This window comes from Telmatherina bonti (assembly GCF_933228915.1).
Source record: "Telmatherina bonti genome assembly, chromosome: 14".
NCBI classification, from domain to species: Eukaryota; Metazoa; Chordata; class Actinopteri; order Atheriniformes; family Telmatherinidae; genus Telmatherina; species Telmatherina bonti.
The window spans coordinates 24,844,980-24,866,727 of NC_136612.1; the positions used below are offsets into that span (position 1 = coordinate 24,844,980).

Consider the following 21,748-nt stretch of genomic DNA (forward strand, 5'->3'; position numbering starts at 1 on the left):
CTCATTTTGGAGGAACTGGCTTGTCAAGGAAGAAAATGTGGGGGAAAAAACCTGCAGCTTGTCCTCCACTGTTTGAACTGTCTCTCAGCAACTACAAATGACTAACTGAACAAAAAAAAACAAACACTTCTCTTTTTATTTTCTTTCTCCCCCCCCCTTCCTGTCTTTCCAAATTTTCTCTTTCTTTAATTTCTCTGTCTCTGCCTCTGTACCACCACAACAAAATGCAATCTGACCCCATGACCTAACAGAACAGGGCTCTTCACCCCTGACCTGGCATTCGAGGCGATTGTCAAAAAGCAGATCCTCAAACTCAAAGAGCCCAGCCTCAAATGTGTGGACCTAGTGGTGTCTGAACTCACTGCACTCGTCATGAAGTGTGCTGTTAAGGTAACCAGGGAGATGCATACTTCTATGAAAAGACGAAGAGTTTTTTATTTTGTTTTTATAAATGTTTATTGTTGTCATCAAAGTATAGTTTTCACCACTATAAAATAAGACCCAACCATCATTTGCCACTTTGCGCCCCTTGCTTTGGATGTGTGCATTGTCCCTTCCACCTTTCCTTCGCAGCTCTGGAAGTTGCCTTTCAGACTGAACATTTACAAATTATGTCTGAAATTTTAAGCACAACTTAAAATTTCCAGTTTCCTGCTCCCATGTGTTGTTTTCTTTCCCTCAGCATTACCTCATTAAAGTATTTGTTATTTTTTCCTACCTCCCCACCCTCCCTCGCTGCCTTTTCGCCAGCTCGTCTATTGGAGCAGAGCTGACCCACATTGTAGACTCACCTTCTACTATCTGTTTAACTGAAGGAAAGAGACTTATGTGGGGGGCATGGGAATGAAGCTAGTAACTCATGGACGCAGTGATGTCTTAAAATGAGGGTTTCCATAGCAACAGTACTTCACTACCATCTTGTGGACATGGAGGACACTGCACTGCAAGGAATGTGACATAAACTCCCTAAAGCAGACATTTTTCTTTCTCTTTTGAGTTTCCCTGCCGTCTTCCACTCTGTCATCTATTCTTCACTAACATTGATTTATCTGAAAACTTTATTATCAGCAAGGGATGATCACATTCGATATTTACATATAATATTAGGACTGCAGAACTATATCCCTGGCTGATAGTAAATTCCTCACCGTCCTCATGCAAGTGATAATTGTTAATAGAAATCTGTCTGTGGTTTGATTGTGATTGCTTTAATATGTGTGACACTAAATTGTCACTTGACTATCTTTTACTCTTTTCTTTTGTTTCTATTTATTCTCACTTCTCACTCGTGTTTCTCTTTGATATATTTTGGTAAGTGTCATGAAGCACAAGCTCACATATAAGTGAGTGTTTGCATCTGTGTTCAGTGCTGCAGTTATGACTTGTTGTTTTTCAGCTCAATTCCTATCCCAGACTGAGAGAGGAGACTGAGAGGATTGTCACCACCCATGTCCGAGAAAGAGAAGGGAAGACCAAGGATCAGGTGTGTTGCTAGGTTGTTGGTTTAATAGACCATTGGCCCTCAAGCCAGTAGAGTAAACTGAGGTCAGCCTTTGATCTTATTTTAAAAAGCAATAAATGTTTATACAATATATATCCAGAACATGCCAACTATGAACTATTTAATATTATTATGTAGTCTTTATATGATGATGAGTGGACAAAGCAAATCATTCAAAGTAACTTTAACAATGAGAATATCAACTATAATATTAGTATGAACTAATCTGTGAATGATAAAACACATGCTTGCTGTGACTCATCACCTGACATGTTAAGCTGGGGTTGTACTCCTGCAGATTCTGCATACGGTCGGGCCAGCTAGCAGAGATGTGCTCTTGCACTCAAACGTAGGGCTGTGGTGTCATGTTGCAGTTTCTTGTCCGCGTTTACTGCACAAACTCAGCGACAAGTTCCAGAAATCTGAAAACCCGTATCACAAACTGACTAATCACAAAGGAGTACCTCTGCGTAACAGTGATGCAAGCAGGGGTGCACATCAAGTCTTAAGGAGGTGCACATCGACCCTCTGTGGAGCTTTTCATAACATGTGGTGGTGACACCGTAACCGACCTTTCGCAGGCGCTGCTTGTATTAGTCATCACTTAGGTTTCACTTTTACTTGTATCCAGTGTATGGCAGTAGAAACTCATAATACGTTTTAGTTGAACTAGTCAGAGCTGCCTACCTGGTTTTCTTAGTAATTAGGTGTCAATGCTTCTCTTGTTTGGTTGTTTGCTTGGTGTGTGGGTTACAAGTCAAGTATCATTTATCTTTTGTATGCATCATCCAAAGTTTCCTTAGACTTTGTCAAGTCTGCCAATCTTTCATGTCAAAGTTAAAAGCTATTGAATTATTAAGACTGAATGGATTTAAAAGTATTCTTTTTGTAAGGGACAGTTTTGTGAGTTAAAACCAAAACGCTGGTTAAGTAAGATTCTGATTTGAGAGACAAAATATGTAATCAACTACAAATGAAATAAATTTCCATCACACTGCTTTATTTCAGTTCTTCTTACATTCCAAGAGAATAAATGTTAATATTTCTCAAAAAAGAAGTTTGTAGTTTTGGGGTGGAAACTACTCAGTTCTCTGGAGACATGGCAAGAAAGGCAAGTAGGTAAACTTTCTAGTCTTTGATGTTTTTCAGCATCATAGGATGTAAATAAAACACCCTAGTTGTCATGGCTGAATGGCGTTTTTAAGAAAACTTGACAGCATAAACTCTGCAGAACACTGATGGCAGTAAAAGCAGGCACATGTTAAATTCTATGGTTTATAAAGTGAAACCTTTGAGTAAAATCCTGTTCTCAACTTCACCACAATGCTTCAGTTGCAGCCTTGGTATAATCCATCTGATAGATTAAATCAGCATGGCCTTTTCTGAATTTTGCTGTAGCTTTCAGGTCGGCCTTTTTCAGTTCACAAGTGTGTCATATCAGAAATGAGAATTTCCACTTTCTCCCCTCTGTAATGTGTTACACATTTGTCAGGAGTGTTTACTTGAGACCTTTCCATCCTAATCACAGTTTTCTGCTTCTAAGGTCCTGCTGCTGATTGACATTGAGTTGTCCTACATCAACACCAACCATGAGGACTTCATAGGCTTTGCAAAGTATGTACCTCCCTCCTTTTCATTCTAATTAACAGCCTGTTGCCATGACCTTGGTTGCAGTACACAAAGGGTGATGTCCTTTAAGTTTGTTTTGCTATTTATCAGCATTTATTTATCCCTAGAGTTACAAAAGAATGACATGCAATCCCTTGATGCTCAACTATCAATACATGTGCAACTCAGCTGTCTGAGAATCTGGACCATCACCTCATAGTCTGGGATTAATGCATTACCTATTTATTACACACTTGTCGCAAACCTTTGTTGTATCAGTTTGACTTTTGCATGGCAATAAGTGATGAGCCACATCAGAACATGTTCTCCCTCTGGAGGAGGTGGGTGCCAAAATGATTAAGATCTCATTTGTTGCTTACCTCTCTTCCCCAGCATGAAACAATACCGCCCCCTTCAAAACAAAACCAGTCAAGCATGCTGTATTGCTTGGCAAATAGATTTTCTTCTTGACTGCACACTGTAGGAAAAGATCTGTGCTTATTTCCCTGCCTTTAGCTGCTTTGCTTTAGAAACTCATCTAACACACTGCAAAGCATTTAGGTTATTTTTGTTATATTGTGATGCAGTTTAAGAGTGTGAGGGTGGATTATTGTACCCCCTGGTGTGGTAGTTACAGTAACTTATAGCTGAGTGGAGTTCTTCTCATGTTTGGATTCTGTTTTTGTGAAAGTAACAAGGCAAGCCCCCGTGTGAGCATGAGTTAGATTTCATGTCTTGCCTCTGCATGGCAAGTGGAGTTACGTAACATCTCCGAGGTCAGCAAGGGCTCTTTAATGGTTCTCATGACATCACTTTCAGTCTTGACTACAGAAGGCTGGATGATGGTAGCTCCCCAGGGTACGGCAACAACAGGTGGGCACACAGAAAAGACTGAGGGTTTTGTGTACAGTATGTCTGAGGCTGCTTGAAACTCCATGTGCCTTTTCATTGTATAATTATAACCTTGTTCTACTGAAGCCATATATTCACACTTAACTAAATAAATAAATAAATGCTCTTGGATAAGTTGAGTATAACCCCCAGTTAGGTATCTTTTGACATATTTTGCGCTTTTGTGGTTTCTATATATGAAAAGCCGATGTGGCTGGACACGAGTCAAAATACCCCCCTAAACATGAACCCAACATGTTGTGAATGCAGTTGAAGCAGAGAGCCAAAACGCACCGGCTCTCTACTACAAGAATGCCTGGTAGCCAATGATTTAAAAGATTATAACCTAAAAACAACTGGAAACTTTTCAGGATTGCCTGCAATAATATGTTACGCTGACATATGAAAATGTAACAGATATTTTTAGGAGATTGTACTGAGTGTAGTTTCATTAGGACTCTTTTTTTTTTTTTTTTTTTCCCTTTCCATGTACTGACAGTGCTCAGCAGAGAAACACAGCTGCAAATAAGAAGAGGGCGATCCCCAACCAGGTACGTTTTATCACTCGGCTCTGGTCTGTCCACCAATTCCAGTTTTATACGCTATCTATAGTTCCTGTAATCAAGTCTATTAATTAACCCGATCAACATTCCTCAGCTATTAATGTGTGCCCTTTAATCGTTAGGAATACTTTCAGTACATTATCCTTTGTACAAACAGTGCTGAATCCTAGTCTACTTTTTGTAAAAACTGAGTTGACCTAGTGTGTTTATAAAGGTCAAAAGTTATCTCCTTTTTGTTCAGATGGATATTTAGCCCTTTGTTGATGTTTGTTTATTTAAGAAATATCAACATACATCAGTCATGTACTACTTATTCTTGAACTGAGAGGAGGTGCCTTAGCCATTTAAAAAGAAAAAAAAAAAGACCCCTTTCCCTCCTCTTTGATAAGCGCTCATCTTTGCGCTGTTTGCATGTGACCAAAGCGTCTTGTTCTGAAACAGGCCAGCAATTAATCAAATAATAATGTTGATTGTTTTGCTATTAACTCACAAGCATCTTTGTTTTTATTGAAATTCAGAGTAAGCATGGACTTTGCACCGATCAACTGAGCATCATATGACATAACCAAATTGTGACTATATATTTGAAGTAATTCTAAATGCATGTAACTCTCTCTTGCTCTCTGTCTTTTTGCTCTGTTCACCTGCCCTTCTGGCTGTCTGTTTCCTCCTCTCTTGTTCCCTCTCACCTCTCACTTTTACCACTTCTTCCTTTTCCCCTCCTTCTCCTGCCTATCTTTCATATGTCACCCTTTCCTTCCTCCTTTATTTTACAAATGTTTGTCCATTACTTTTGCTTCCTTACTTTCTCATCTATTTTGGCTTTAATTTTATGCTGCTACCACTGCTTAACCCCCCCCCCCCCCCCCCCCCCCCCCCCCCCCCACATTCCCTTCCTATAACTGCAGGGTGAGATTCTGGTAAGTACCCCATAGATTTAAATCACACCCTGCCAGGGGCAGCAGGGGTAGACCATGCTGAAGAACTGAAGCCGTTGTACTAAGGTCAGCCAGTATGGTTACAGTACTACAGATGACTAGTTGAAGGTCGGCTGCTTTGTCTACGTGACGACGTGATATCTTCACTGTAAAGAGTTGTTTTACCCCTCTGCAGCTTGGTGTACTAGGAGAGGTCCAAGAAGAAAAGGTAGAGTCTACAGACTTGCCAAAGTCATGTCTGTTGTAATTGGGTACAGTTGCCATTAATCTGGACTGTCCACATGGTAAAACCCAACATCTTTGCACCTGTAATTTTTCACTTTAATAAAACAGTAATTTTCAGTAATTCTACTAACATTTTTGTCAAGTGAATATTTAGTAGTAGGTGGATGTTATTTTGCCAACAAACCGTTGTGGCATGTTGCCACATGTTTTCTCTCTCAGTTCTCCTGTCATTGGGTCTTTACCTCTGCTGCTGCCTCATGCACGGTGACTTTGCCTTGTGAGAATCGTTCTACAAGTCACTGGATATAAAAATTGGGAGAGTGGGAAGCGATTAAACTACCTCAATTAAATAAAGTGACATTTTTATTCTTTAATAGATTAAAATTTACATCCAAATAAAATCTCCAAAATTGTTATTTCTGCAGAGTTAACAAAATGACCTGAATTTGATATGGTGATTGGTCATGGCTTTGGGATGAATATCAATAATTTGGTCAAAATGATCTGTTTAATTGTCTTCATTTCTTAACATGGTGTCTATCAGGGCAAATTGAAATAATTGTCTCTAATTAAATCAATAACTTTCCTGCTGTTTTTATTTATGTAAACTAACCGTTAACAATCATCAAAAATATTTAATATAATTAATTTAATGTTGGTGGCTTTTGTCTGTTTCTTGTAACATGTAAAACAAAAGCATCTCACCTGTGACATCCTCACATTAGAACTAAGTTGATGTTAAAAGTATTTTTTAGGCGACTTTAATGCAGTGTATCTAAAACATTTTCCTGTTTCTCAAAGTAACTATCAGCACAGTACCTACGTTCTTGCCTCCCTTGTCTCCCTGCAACCCTTGTCTCTCCCATGTTTATATTAACTAATCAACCTTTTTTCCCTCATCTACTCACTGCAGCTCCTTTCTGTTAGGAGAGGAACTGCAGGAGATGGAGGTCTAAAACAGGCTTTGAAATGGACAATTTCCAGTTATCTTTACATGGCACAGAACCCAAATTTTTAGAGATGATTTTTAATATTATAAAGAGTAGTATGGGAGTCAGTGCAAGAAAAAAGGGAGACAATAGTTTTGTTGGCTTCTATAAAAATGCATGACTTATTTTCCCTGAAGTGATTTACTCAACGTAGCCTCTAAGCCTGACATTTTCTCTTTCCTCTCTCCATATATGATTTCCTCATTGCTGTTTTAGAGTTTCATCCTTTTGTTAATACACTTTCCTCTCCATTTAATTCAATTCACTATATTTCTTTTCACCTCTTTTGCCTTGTTATGAAATCAAGTATTTGCCTCCTGTATGAGTCCAGTTAACACCAGTAACCCAACTGCTTTTGAACTGCCTAAACACAAACTAACTTCTATGGACCCGCTGACATTAACACACCGCCATTGACCCTTGATCTTTGACTGAGTCAAGGCAAGCATTATCTGGAAAGCATCTAGTTTGTTAGTTTAATGTTTTTTTTTTTTAATGTGAGGAAACACTACAGCTTCTGTTTCTTTTTCTTTTTTTTTTTTTTTACTGTTTTTACTGGATTTCATGTTTTCTTTTTTTAATTTAGTGCAATTACGCAGTATTACTATATATATATATATATATATATATATATATATATATATATATATATATGCTTTAATCACTTTGCACTGTATTACTTTTTATATTTATTCTTTGAAGCTGTTTTGCAAAGCTTTAAGTAAAAGGTGACTGACAGACATCTCTTAATATTTGCATTTAAGTAAAAATATAACTTACTTTACTTTGATCTCAGAGGTAAGTGGGTAAGATTTTCTTTCTATCAGTCCAATTTGACGATCATTAAGCTCTTAATTGAGCCCACATTTCAATAGTGCATAAGTCTGATTGTTAAAGCTGTTTTCCTCCATCCTGGTATCCCTCTTGTCTATCCCACACATTCTTGTCATTGTTTAGGTAATCAGAAAAGGCTGGCTAACCATCAACATCAGTATCATGAAAGGAGGTTCGAAGGAGTACTGGTTTGTCCTGACAGCTGAGTCCCTGTCCTGGTACAAAGACGAAGAGGTGAGTAAAGCTCTTTTTTTAATCCTAATAAGACAGCAACACAAACATTTACAAAGATGTGGGTAATGTTGTTCACACGTCATCAATTTATCCTTAATGGAGGTTTAGTTCCATTACCATCAGAGGCAGGAGGTGTTTGCAAATCCAAGCCCAGCCTAACCAATGTGCAGACTACTGTTCAGCTGTATCCTGAGGAACAGGTAGTCTGAACACTGGGCAGGCGGGGAAGGGGTGTGAGAAGAATTCTGAGAGGAAGGACCCAGAGGTCATTGTGTCTGCAGGTCGCTACCCTTGGACTGTAGGACAGATGATACACAGTGTAAACATTACCTCCGTGTAACAATTGTACATTTAACCAAAGTCAGGTACACAATATCTAAATAACAGAATTTCTAAAATGACACATGCTTATATTGTTAAACATAAATTTTCTTGAATAAACCAATTTATAATCCTTCAAATAATAATCAACTGCAACACAAAAATTAAGCCAGTATAATGCAGATAAGTCTCTCTTGGCTAAACAAGCAACATGTTTCTGGATTAACTGAATGAAAAGGCAGAAACTATGGATTGTGGACTTTTTCTAAATCAAATCCCAGTTGTTTTAATTAAAATATGATGGAACAGTTCCCTTACTTACTGTTTGATCCATTTTAGGCTTACTTTGTCCCCATTCTTCTGTCAAAAAGAGCTTGGAAAGATGACCTCTAAAAAAATGATGTTCTTGCCAGTGGCCTCGCTTTGCCCAAAAACAACCAAGATGGTTCATTTTTAAGTTGGTCGCCTTTTGCAAAAAGCAAAGAGAGTGAAAATCGTAGGATGGTGTAGGCAAACTGACGTGGCAGGCGGGCTGAAATGTTCCAGCCGGGATCTGACTTTGGAATTTGCAGGAAATCGTACTGGGTTACTGGGGCCGAGGGGAGGGGGCGATTGTGTGTACAAGTTTGCATGTGTGTAGGCGCTTGTCCACATGAATCCTCCAAAGCGTCAGTCATATCTTTACAAGTGTATCTTTATGCACACCCAGAGTCTATGTTTTGGCTGTTTGTTGAGCTGATTGACGGTCGTATTTGTCCATCCACATACAGTTAAAGGATTTGGTTGTGTATGTGTGTATGTGTGTAGATGTGTGGTGAGGGTGGGGGATTGTGGAGAACTGAGTGATGCAACCTTTGGGTCTGCGCCACTCTGTTAGTGCAGACGTAAATGCTTCCAGATGTCTCTGCTCAACAGTGAAAGCTGCCCCCCCCCCCCCCCCCCCCCCCCCAGAACTCTCCATTCTCCTCCTTTTATTCCTCTCTTCCTCCCCCTTGCCCTTCATCAAGCAGTTCTTCATCTCACCAGCCTGGTAGTCCTTCACAAAGAGGAAATGCATTCCATCATATCTGCTTAGTGTTGACAAAGAATTATAGCTGCTGTCTTAATTTTCATTTCCATTACTCTGACGCTGCAATTGTTAAACATTCAAGGCTTCCTGAGTTGTTGTTTTCTAATTTCTGACTGTGGCCCCTGTTTCTGACATAGACATGAAGTAATTCAATTCATGACCTTTTCTGAGAAATTAAAACACGTCTTACTTGCTAATAATACTCGTAGTCAGCTGCATCAATTGCTTTTTTAAAAATCTAAAATCATTGCATCCACATATCTGGGCTTGTCCACGTAAAATGTTCTTTTTAGTAAATTAAAGGAAAGTAGATTTTGTAGGACGGAGGCCATAAAATCCAAACCGTATTTGACGTAGACCATCTTACCCATCTTTAAGGTGGTTATTAAGTTTCTAAGCTTCCCATTTATGTGTAGGTAAAAAAAAAAAAAAAAAGTCTTAAGGTATTAAGTTGTCCTGTCACATGATTTATATGTTTTGGCCACTTTTCACACAGTTGATATAACTGCATGTTTGATAAGTTGAGTGTAATTGGACATATTGGCTCTGCATTTACAGTACTTTTAATAAATGCTACTTTGAACTAAGAGCTTTAGTCTGTGGATAACACGAGTAGATCGTTGTTAATGGATTTTTGTTCACATACAAATGGAGCTAGTAGCTGTGATACATCCTGTACTGAATTCATGAATGTGTTAATAGCTTCAGATGAAGTAGTCATGAATTTCAACACAAAGTTGGTTAAAGATCCTAATTGTTAACCTTATTTTTCATATAGATTCGTCTTTTTTTGGCTTTGCATCTTGAATTTGGACCATAAAAAATGGACTTTTGCTCTCTGTAAAGACTGGGTTACCTTATTTCATTATTGTTTGAAATGAAGTTGGTTAAGTCCAGATTGCAGAATTTTGAAGAAGTCTGTGTGTCATTAAATTGAGTGAGCGAATATCCAGATTTTCCCTCACTGAATAGATAGATTTTCAATAGATAGTTTTTCTTCTCTTTAACAGGTCAGAGAAAAGTTGTTAAAATGCATTAGTTTTCCCCAGACAGATGTGTAAGCTTCTTGAAAAGTTCTAATTTAGGTTTGACATTATTACGTTAATATAAGAAATAAGAGTGCTAGAGAAGTGAGCATGTCATGCCTGGAAACCTGGAATATCTGCTGTTTAAATGTCTTTTTTTTAAAAAAGCAGAATTTAAAAAAAAAAAAAAAAAAAAAAGTCTCCCTAAAAATATGCAAGATAGTTCCAGATGCTTTTGAATCAGTTTTTAGAGCTGGTGTGTGATTAGGGATATTGTGACTAACTTTTGGATCTGAGTTATATAGAGCTGTTCTTATGGCACAAGTGGGGAAAAAAGTGTATTATAGGGACAATATTTAATCCCTCCTGCGTTGACGCCAGATGAAAATCTCTTCAAAATCCATTTGTGGCTTTGAACAGCAAAATATTTTGAAAAGGAAACTTGCACATGAAGAACAGAAAATTCCAGTTAACAAAACATCACATGCTTGTGGAAAAAAAATACAGACTCTGAATGATATAACATGTTCCTTGTAGGACTTTTTGCTACAGGAGTTTGACTACCTTTAGTACTGGTGTGTTCTAAAAAAAAATAATCTTAAGTATTATGAGGTTTTTGTCCCTATTATATAAAGTCTGTTTTATGATGAAATACACATTACATCTGTATTCAAACTGCCTTAATGTTTGCTAATACACTTTCTCTCTGTGTTCCAGTTTTCAGCACGGTCTCCTTTATTGTTCTGTCTGCCATGTAAACATTTTTGGTCTGTTGTTTCAGGAAAAAGAAAAGAAGTATATGCTGCCACTGGACAACTTGAAAATCAGAGATGTTGAAAAAGGCTTCATGTCCACAAAGCATATCTTTGCCATCTTCAACACCGAACAAAGGTCAGTTATGTTAATAAAAACACGAGTTGACCAAAGACAATTCTTATGGTCTCCATACATGTCCTTTTGTGTCAGAGAAAGATTCTTCTCACATATGCTTGATTTTCCTGTCATTCATGTGTACAGAAATGTGTATAAAGATCTTCGCCAAATAGAACTGGCTTGTGATTCTCAAGATGATGTTGACAGCTGGAAAGCATCTTTCCTCCGGGCTGGAGTTTATCCTGAGAAGGACCAGGTATGAATCACAAATGGTCAGCAGTCTAGACTCTGTTGTCTTAGCAGCTGGTGTGCTGTGACATTTTTCATTTTACTAAACTACACCAAGAAAGGCAAGAGATTTGCAACAATTCCAGGCTTGTAATTTAATGTTTTCATACAGATTTCTGTGAAGCAGTTGCCTGGATTAGATGGTGACTCTTTCTTATTTTGGAATTGTAAATTAGTGCCACATTAGTTAAAACTTCACACTCTTGTCAACAATATATAATTATTTTCATTGAGAGAGGGATACTATTTTCAAGACTGCCTTGAGGAAAACCAAAACATTAGAAAAACCAACATAAATAACCCTGCTAGAGCTAAATAAAAACGAGTATTCCCAAAAGTAGATGGAAGAGTGATGCAAACCTACTAGAAATTTAGAAAAAGTGAAAAAAATGACACATTGACAAACGTATTTGTATAAAATTGTATAAGAGAGTACATTAGTTTGTTTGCCTACAAAATGTGCATCATATTTCAAGACGCTGAGACTTGCAGTCATTTTCTCTCTCGTTTTAGGATCATTGACATCATGGCTGTTTTTACAGAGTAACACTATGAAGATGTTTCTATGATATACTGTAAATTAGCCTCATGTTTTGTTTGTCTGTTGTTGCTAAGGTGGAGAATGAAGAGGTCGCCCCTACAGACACATTCTCCATGGATCCTCAGTTAGAGCGGCAGGTGGAAACTATCCGCAATCTGGTGGATTCTTACATTTGCATCATCAACAAATCTATCAGAGACCTTGTACCCAAGACCATCATGCATCTCATGATCAACAGTGTGAGTCCAGACATCGCAAGCAGCAGACAGAAGTCAATAAGAGTCGGGTTCTGGTTTCTGAGATGTAGGTAATGCAAATATACAAGGGACTGGAGGTAGAATGTCGTCTAACTACAAACCATAACAGTATCAGGGAGATGTACTATTAAAAGGTGCACAACTCCCTTCTGTTGAATGTCAAAGGATCAAGTTTAATGGCACACAGTTCAGGCAGAAACAGTAATCCTACTTTTAACAGACAGTATCTTGCCTGAGACTAACTACATAATTGTACACTGAGAGTCACCCATTGTGATCGGTGCTTTACATCCCAGGTCTGTTAAATATTAGAAGTCAGCTGCTTGAACTTCAAATGTAAACAGTACCTGTTGTTTTGGCCTAAACTCTGCAAGTGAGAATGAATCATTTTCTGGTGTTCTGCAAACTATGTGCACCTTATGCTGCAAGGCATTCATACGGGGTAAAACACAGTTTTGTACAAACTCTGTAAACTATAAAGCATGGATGTAACATGCTTCCTTGATATGTTGATCGTCATGTTACTTTAAGCAAGACAAATCCAGCAAACTACACGGTAGGTGTCAAAACCTACAGTTTCTCAAATGGCCATTGGAAGATGTCTAATTCTTATAAACTATATAAATGCCCAAAGTTACCAGTTAATTAAATTTGTTTACAGCCTAGTGCAGAAATTTTTTTGGTTTTTATATTTATAGTAAAATGTCCTCGTGTCTCAAGTTGGATCCACCAGTTCCTGACTTAAAAAAAAAACGAAACTTTGATAGCGGTAGCGAATCGCTGACCTCAGAGCTCTAAAATTGCAACAAATGAAGCAAAAAGAAGCAGCACATAACTTTTCCCATATTTTATGTCCAGCGTTTGAGCTAAAACATGGATCTTAGAAAGGATCAAATATGCTGTATAAGGTATAAATTTTCCTGCAGCTCATGAAAACAGTTTTCACTTGTCTCATCCTTTTTAGTAGCAGATTTGTTTGTTTATTTATGGTGACCAACAGTCATAAAATGAAAGCGTCTCATTAGGAGAATTTATGTTGCTTAGAGGGACTTGTCGACCATCTGTTTAAAATGCTTTATTACAGTGTTGAACTCTTTTTATGTCTAACTACAGTCCAGCAATAACACACTCTGCTTTATACACACACTCACAAATTTATGAACAACACTTCACAGCCGCTGCACATCATGCCTGATCAGGTTTGTAATTACTAAGTTTGATGAATTCCACATAATCAGCCCTTGCTGTCATACATATATTACATATGATGAGATTTTTTGTTTCGGCTTTTTGTTACACCACTTTAAAAAAAAAAAAAAAAAGTCTGGGTCGCCAAAATCTGCTTTTTCCAAATCTGAACTCTTTCATACAGGCGAAGGATTTCATCCACTCGGAGTTACTGGCTTATCTTTATTCATCTGGGGACCAGAACAGCCTCATGGAGGAGTCAGCTGACCAGGCTCAGCGTAGAGATGAAATGCTGCGCATGTATCATGCGCTCAAAGAAGCACTGCACATTATAGGTGACATCAGCACCAACACCATCTCCACCCCTGTACCCCCCCCTGTAAATGACACCTGGATCCAGGAAACCAGGTGAGGGAGAATTGGCATCTCATTATGATGCCCATCTTGATGATCCCCACAGTATCATCAGTGTTTTCTTCTTCAGAAGTGGTTGACACCCTTCCTTTATAGCTAACATTCATGTTGTTGATGTTGTTATGTTCAGCCCAACCCCTCAACGCAGACCGCCACCTGCAGCAACGCAGCCACCCAGCCGCCCGCCTGCCGTTAGGGGCCCAACACCAGGACCACCCATGAACCCTTCTCCTCCCTTTGGAGCGCCGCTCAACCCTTCCCCAGCATTTGGCGCACCTCCTATTCCTTCCCGTCCCGGCCCACCCATGAATGCCTTCAACAGCAGTCAGGATCCCTTCAGCGCACCACCACAGATCCCCTCCCGACCAGCCCGTGTCCCACCTGGTGTACCAAGGTATGGCTTCCCTTTTTTTTTTGGCATGGTGGTAATATCTTTTGTATATGTTAAGTTTTCATCATTCTGTATCTGAAACACTTTGAAACCAGCAGATGGTCGCAGGCATCATTTCTTTTTCTCCTCATTTCTACTGTCCTCCTCCTCCTTCGGTTTCTGCTTCCTTCTCTGTCCTGGTCCCCGTCTTTTTTTTTCTTTTTTTTTTTCCATCTGGTGGTTTGGGTTCACAACTGTCTTTGTGAGCATGTCTCACACCTTATCCTGTATCTTCTCTCCTCGTTGCAGCCGAAGACCCCCTGGTGCTCCTTCTCACCGGCCCACCATTATCCGCCCTGCCGAGCCCTCCCTGCTAGACTAAACCTGTGGCCAAGCCCACCTAAGTGCTTGTGTCTGTGCGTGGATGTCTGTATCTCCACACTGTTGGCCAGGGGCAGGGGCTCGAGGGGAGGGGCTGTCTCGGAGTGGTGCATAATGTGCATCATCCAGCCGCAATATGTTCATTTAAGCAACATTAACAAGCTGCTAATTCTGTGTGTAAGTGCACAGAAAACAAAGCTCTTAACCACTTGAATATTGCATCTTACTGCTGTGGAAAACAAGGTAAACAGTGTGATGCATGCTCTTCTAACAGTAGAAGATGATGTATCAACATTTGTGTAAAAACGTTCCCTTTAACAAATAGTTTTCTCCTTCCTCACTTGGTTCCCGGCATAAAATGATGTAAAATAAATAACTTATTAACTGGTACAGGCTGGCTCTCCTCTCCCCTCCCTCCCTCCATTTTAAATAGGCCCCGATACACTTGGTGTATTATGCACATTTAATCTGTTGGTAATGTTTTACTGGGTTTTCATATCTCAACTGATTTCATACAGAAAAACAGTACCTTATTATCACTGTTATTTTTTCTTGGTGTCGATTATATATATTTTTTTCTTGTATTTTATTTGAGTGATTGTTCTTTTAATGATTGCTATCAATGTAGCTTTAAAGGAAATCTTGATTGCAGCAAAGCATGAAGACATAAAGCAGGAGTGTATGAGACTGAGAGGCGATCTTCAGCTTCCACCCCCCCCTCTGTGAATTATCCTTCCATAATCAAAAGATGTCAGCTTATCTGACCAATGTAATCCATGCACTTCTAGCCATCTAGCCTTACAGGAAATGACTCTTAACAGGGATGTTGTAGTCCGTTACAAAACACTATGCACAGACACCGGGAAGGCAAACGGTCTGCACTTTGTGGGAAGCTTTCTCTTCTGAGATGTATAAATATGAAACATTTTAGTGTCAGTTGAATCCAAGTGAAGCTCGAAGCCTTCGAGTAGACCCCGCTAGTTCCTGGATTAGAGGATTCAAATAGAAAAAAGCACACGGCTCAGTTTTCTCTCAGAGAAGATAAAACTTGATCTTGATGGTTGTTAGCTGAGGACAGATCTGTTATAATGTATAAACATGGAGTTATGAGTAAAGGTCATGCCACATCTTCCACCAGGCTTTTAAAATACATTTACTATTATTATAGTAATTTACTGCTTTACTGCTTCCATGCGTTAAAAATATTGTATATAGCTGGCCTATACATTATAGTTGTCATATGCCTTATTTTGTGATGGGGCTCATGACGGATACATGCTCTTAATCATAATAAAAGCCCAAAGCATTAAAACAATTATTTTTCATATTAAAAAGAATCAATAACCCTGTCATATCATTTAACTCCAGTGTAGGGAAGGGATTGGTCTGCTCCTCGAACATTATTTATAATTTATAACCTGGGCATTTGTCATATCTTTCATGGTTTTGATGAAAGTTGTATCAGCTCCATACAACCTTATTCTGCTCAGTTGAGTAGAGTCATATAGATCAGATTCTGGTTCTTCTACAGGGTCAGTGTGTTAGAAGCGAACTTGGGTCTTGACAAACGCAGCTGTGATTATTTGCTAATGATTTTTGATTGCTCTTTGAGGGTTTGTTGTTTTTTTTTTTTTTATTGAAACATTTTAATCTCTTTCTGAAACATAAGGTGTTTGGTGGGGGGGGGTGTGAGGTTAAGGTGGGAGTGATGATGGGCTACTTAGACATTTCCTGTTTGGGGTTTGATCAGTTGTTTTAGTGAGTGGGTGACAGGAGTTGTAGTGTAGAAATGCACATCCTGTCTCGAGCAGCTTTCTAGAGAATAGAGACTAAATTGGACAACCCGACAAAACGAAGAAATTAGCCCTTCAGAAATATGAAATGTGAGACTCCTGAGACAGAATGTGCTTTTTCTTCTCCTGGTCTTGCTTTCAGTGACAGAACTGGGTAATTTTTTTAAACAACTTTTAATCTTTCCAATGATTACCTTTCACATTACATTTTTCGCACACCAATAGGTACGCTAAATTTAGTAGTTCCTTTGTTTAAATGTGTTGAAGTTCCAGTGTGCCTGTCACCTCAGCTTGCCCTCGAGAAGCCAAGACTGTTAATGCCTGTCAAACATTTACCTGTGGGACTCCTTATGTATCCTCCTTTCCTTCCTCTTTCTTCCCCCTCTCTGAAACTGGAGGAAGGGGTTGGAAACAAACCTGCAAAAAGCCTTTTTTTTTTTTTTCCTTTTTTGTTTTGCTTTGCAGACCCTTGTAAAGTGCCTCTGTAGCAATTATAAATGATTTGAATAAACATGAACTGATTTAGCAAGGAAAGTAAATAAAGAGGTGTTGTGTATAATAAAGGGACTGGCTCTGGTGGTTGGTGTCTCTGTGTCCTGTGTGATGCACTTTCTTCTATTTCTCTCTTCGGCTGTGTTTATCATAGTTTTTCCTGCTTTTCTCGACATCTAAACCAAACACAAATCCTAACATGTTCCCATGGCAACATCTGCATTTTATCCACATATGTAGTGTGCAACAAATACTCCATGCCATGTTAATTATGATGTTTTCCTAATGTAGTTATTGACTATTTTCATTTATTAGAACTAGAATTCCTCATTTTATATTTCCATGCCAGCTGAAGTACATTTAATGCAGGGGTGTACAGCTGTAGTCCTTGAGGGTCACAATCCTGCAGATTTTCCATGTATCCCCACTCCAACATGCCTGACTCAAATGAATCGGTCATTGTGCAGAACTTCATAGGCTGTGGGATCCATTTAAGGTAAGCTGGGTATGTTGGAAGAGGGATATATAAAAAAAAAACCTGCAGGACCTCCAGGACAGACTTTGGACATCCTGATTTAATGCAACCGTGCATCTCAGTTCAGTGTTGCTACAATTTATATATTTTTAAACAATTACCAATATAGAGCCAGTAAACGTATAGATACATGTCTAATCTTCCCCATTCTTAAATTTGGTCAAAATAAGTCAAGTTTTTCACTTTGAGCTACAGAATAAACCATTTCCTGTCTGTGCTCCAGTTGACATTTTGCTTCTATAAAGATGACCTGTGTTCTGATGAGTGGACCTTGCCGTATTAAATGTCAAACGCAATTCTTGACTACATGTTACAAGGTCAAGAGATTAATGTTGGTTGATTGTTCCTGAACAGGCGCCCAGCTCCTCGCCGAAACTAGTGGTGACCTTGACCAGCAGACAGCGGGAACCGCCTCACGCCACGATAGCAACGGAAGCAGAAGAATTAAGCTTTTTAATGTCTTGAATGGCTAAAAAGAAAAGTTGCAACACTGTAAGAGGCCTTTGCTTTGATTGTAATCCTGCCAGCACAATTTCAGGATTTCCACTGAGGCGTCGGGGTGTATTTAATGTAGTAAGTGTTGAGTTAAATAGTTCTAGGAACTTTCCCAAAGTTAAAACTATTTCAGATGCTATGTAATAAAAACCTAAAGGAAACGGGGCTTTGTGCCAAATCTACACAAAGTTAAGCCAGACTGTTCTTGGCTATTTCAGATTATCATTACTTAAAATGACAAAATGCCAGCAATGTATATAAGATGTTTTCAGTATAAAGCGAACAAAATGCAGACTGATCTTTGTCTGTCATTGTGGCTTTAGGCTTATTTAACTCTAGTAACAATCATGTAAACTGCTTTTCTGATTTTGTTGATTTTTTTTTTTTTCACCATTAATTTTTATTTTAAACATTCATCATAGTAAAATAAAAGAAGTTACACATACACTGATGGGTGAGGGGATGATATAAAGTTAATGGTTTGATAAAATACAATCAAGATTGTTAAATGTGTCTGAAACTGAATAAAACCTTTGAGTGCGAACGGCTGCTTCTAGTTTCTGTAATGACAATATTGACAAATGTCTGCTGATTGATTGCATGTCTTATTTCTTTGTACATCTGGACTCTGTCTGCATGCACACGTTACTGTGATTTGAGTTCAGGTCTGAAATAAATATTGAAGTTGAAATTACAAAACATCAAAGCAAATGAATCACCCCCTTTAAATTCAGCTCATAAACTATGTGTCATGTAGGAGATGAGATGCTCATCCCAGTTATGGAGTACTGTAGTCATGTGCAGACCCGCTTGGTGTCGTTGAAGAGGCGCCGCAAGGTGTAAATCTGAACAACAGCAACTGTTAGCATGACAAACAGGTTTAGGCAGGACCAGAAGGAAACTCTCCACAGGTTGTCCTCCAAGAGGTATCGGTCTCTTGCCTCAAAGGCTCGCAGCACAGTCTGAACCTGACGGCTCTTCTCCAGGTGCTGGTAGACAGAGTCCATTCTTGCCTGGATGATGATGAGCAATGGTCCAACAGATGGAAAGACATGGTCAGAATCGGTGAACATCAGGCATGATATCACATGAGGTTTGGCTGGGTGGGGAGTTCTACTGTATTTACGTCTCACCCTGATGTCTTCTATTTTGTACTCCGCCATGCTCTCTGATTCAGCTATTTCTGCCCAGTCCCCTGTGCCGCTTTCGCTGTTTATGGCAACTTCAAAGAACACCATCTTCTCCGATATTTTACTGAAGCTGTTGTCAAAGCATAACCGATAATCTCCATCTTCTGTAGCATCTACCCTGCAAGAGGAGAGAACAAAAAACAGTGGAAATAACTTCCATAAATAATTTCTCTTTCAATCCTATGATCAAGCTTATCATAGTGTTAGGAAGTCTCCCTCTTTCCTGATCTTAATATGTTACTGAATGTGCACAAAGCCTCATTGCTGCACATTAAAATTAACTTTATAGGTATAAACACACTGCAGTAATTCCAGTGGGGGCAGGATGGGACTCTTCACCAGAAAAAGAACTGTTATAACGGTGTAACATCACATCAACAGGAAGTGTTCAAAGGAAAGAATTCTGGAGACCCACATGTGGATGCCATCAGACCTCCTGAATTCAGAGATCACCCGGTATCCACTGGGGGAGATGAGGGCAAACCCAATATCCAGACCTGACCCTGCTATCACCTGTGAAAGAAACATGGACTTAGGTAAGATCATATAGATTTCTGTTCACAGATATGTGCAGACATCCTCACAGATCCACTTTTATCCTCACATTCTCATGCCAGCCATGTAGTTCACTGCTCAAGCCTTACTCACTATCTACACAACAGCTACCTTATATTCAAATAAAGGACCCAACAGTCCACCAGGTAACAACCAGAGTATTGTGTGAGAAGGCAAGTATGGCTCAGTTAGAGTTGACAATCAGCGATAAAATGTTTGTGACTTTCTTAACGTTTATAAGCTGCAGTCTGAGAAGTCTGATACATGGACTGACAGTCTGCTTGTACATGCATGTGTCATTTCTGCTGCAACATAATACACTCCCACACAATGAAGCAGCCTTCAAAGCATCCACTGTCAGCTGTGCAGGTGAATCTGCAACAATACTCCCATAGGGCCTCTCTGATTCCATACTCAAGAAACAAAGGCTGTGCCAAATAAAGTAGGAAAAAGTTTTGCACCAACACAGATGGTGGACTGCCAGAATGCTGACTGGGGTGTGATGAAATGCAAATGTGGTGACCATAAACTGACTGCTGTAAAACACATTACTCTGGACGTGTTCTGAATTGAATTTAAAGTCACTGTTAAAATGAAGTAAAAACTACAATTAGTCAAGTGTCAGGATTTATTTTTTATATATATATATATTTTTTTTATTTGGTGATAACCATTTGAAATACAACATGGTTTACGTTCATTTTAGGTGTATTTACAATGCCAGTTTTTTTGTTCTTGTACAGATGCCAGTTAGATACTTCTTGGTTCTTTTTTTTTCTTCTTTTGTTTGTTTTGTTTACTCTATATACCACTCTCTCTTAACAGTATCCGTGGTTCCTTATCTCTCCCAGAAAGACCAGAGTCCAACCTGCTCTTTCATTCGGTTTGACAGAAACTTTCAACAAGCGTTTCCAAACATTAAACAAAACCAGAAACTTAGAAGAGACATAAAAAAAAAAAGTCATTTATATGCTACTTACCTGGTATTCAACTTCCATGCTGCTGTTCTTTGTGGTTGTTTGGTAAAAGCACTCTGTGCTGCCCGCAGGTAATATAAATGTAAACTCTTGGTTTGGTCCAAAACCAGACGTCAAGCCTCCAAACAGAGTTAAACATGTCAACAAACTGAGCCTGGCAAACTCACTCATCATAACTGCATGTCACTTCCACCACGTACGGCCAACTTTCTCCCATGTAACACCCACATGTACGATGTACCAAACTGTGTGTGTGTGTGTGTGTGTGTGTAGTGCTTCCTGTCACAGTCCGCAAGCTGAAGAGCCGCCTGGTATAAAGACTCTCCACGACACAACGCTGAAAGTGGAGCCGCTGTGTTTGGATCGATATCGCTCCCAGGTCTGGACTCTAACATTTCATTAAACTAACGAGGGCTGTCAGACTCTGATGTGTGCATATGTTTCTTTGACATGAGGTGAAGAGTTTGGTGAAATGACCGCAGCCATAAGATGATGAAGACTTCCATCCTTTAGATGGCGCTGTGCATATACGAGCCACGGGTGTGATGGCTGCAAGAGTGTGAGCCTGAATCACTGTTATTATGTCCACGATTCATGATGAGAAAATGAAGTAAATGTGTGAAATAATAAATTAGTGTTTCTTTCCAAGACATAAAGCCCGAATGGATTTTATAATAATTAAACAGTATATGCTTTTTTTTTTGGGTCACCATTGCTGCGTGGTTCAGTGGTGGCTTATTGTCACATTTCAAACTTGGGAAACAACGTGTTTTTGTTTTGGTTTTTTTTTTTGTTTTTAAAAAAAAATTTTTTTTAAATTATTTTACTATATGAATATTATGATTGTCACAACATGTTTGTTGTCACTCCACAGTGGTTTGTCTTGTAAAAGGAATTTCCCAGTATGAATCATGGAATGGAAGCTCCACATGTGAGTGTGTGGCTTGTTAATTTCCTTTCCGATCCAATACCAAGTAAAAGTCAAGCTGATATAGACAACACTACTACAATCACAATACTTGTAAGAAAAATTTGACGTGTTATGACCCATTTCCAATGAAGTTGGGACCAAACAGAATACAATGATTTGCAAATTCCTTTTAACCTATATTCAACTGAATATGCTACAAAGATGGTGAAGATATTTCATTTTCAAACTGATAAACTTTCTTTTTTTTTTTTCTTTTTTTTTTAAATTTCA

The 21,748-nt window shown here is 38.8% G+C and overlaps 2 protein-coding genes across 4 annotated transcripts in view; one reads left to right on the plus strand and one right to left on the minus strand.

Annotated features, from left to right (window-relative positions):
* Nucleotides 1-16,826, plus strand: part of dnm2a (dynamin 2a) — a gene marked incomplete at its 3' end in the record, with an annotated part of 31,761 nt that extends 14,935 nt beyond the window's left edge. Inside the window, exons 11-21 of one of the 3 annotated variants that reach the window (XM_079252911.1) lie at nucleotides 1,397-1,483; nucleotides 3,045-3,115; nucleotides 3,929-3,982; nucleotides 4,500-4,551; nucleotides 7,673-7,783; nucleotides 10,980-11,089; nucleotides 11,216-11,327; nucleotides 11,975-12,139; nucleotides 13,530-13,753; nucleotides 13,890-14,153; nucleotides 14,439-16,826. In XM_079252911.1, the coding sequence (XP_079109037.1) occupies nucleotides 1,397-1,483; nucleotides 3,045-3,115; nucleotides 3,929-3,982; nucleotides 4,500-4,551; nucleotides 7,673-7,783; nucleotides 10,980-11,089; nucleotides 11,216-11,327; nucleotides 11,975-12,139; nucleotides 13,530-13,753; nucleotides 13,890-14,153; nucleotides 14,439-14,511 (1,323 nt within the window). Of the gene's footprint in view, nucleotides 1-1,396; nucleotides 1,484-3,044; nucleotides 3,116-3,928; nucleotides 3,983-4,499; nucleotides 4,552-7,672; nucleotides 7,784-10,979; nucleotides 11,090-11,215; nucleotides 11,328-11,974; nucleotides 12,140-13,529; nucleotides 13,758-13,889; nucleotides 14,154-14,438 lie in introns of those variants that run through there. The other 2 variants (XM_079252912.1, XM_079252913.1) reach the window with 2 other exon arrangements.
* Nucleotides 16,827-18,619: 1,793 nt separating this feature from the next.
* Nucleotides 18,620-20,718, minus strand: tmed1a (transmembrane p24 trafficking protein 1a; the record flags this gene model as incomplete). Its single annotated transcript, XM_079253091.1, has 4 exons — nucleotides 18,620-18,838; nucleotides 18,959-19,133; nucleotides 19,431-19,528; nucleotides 20,551-20,718. The coding sequence occupies 4 exons, from the start codon at nucleotides 20,716-20,718 to the stop codon at nucleotides 18,620-18,622; spliced, it is 660 nt and encodes a 219-aa protein (XP_079109217.1).
* Nucleotides 20,719-21,748: the final 1,030 nt, after the last annotated feature.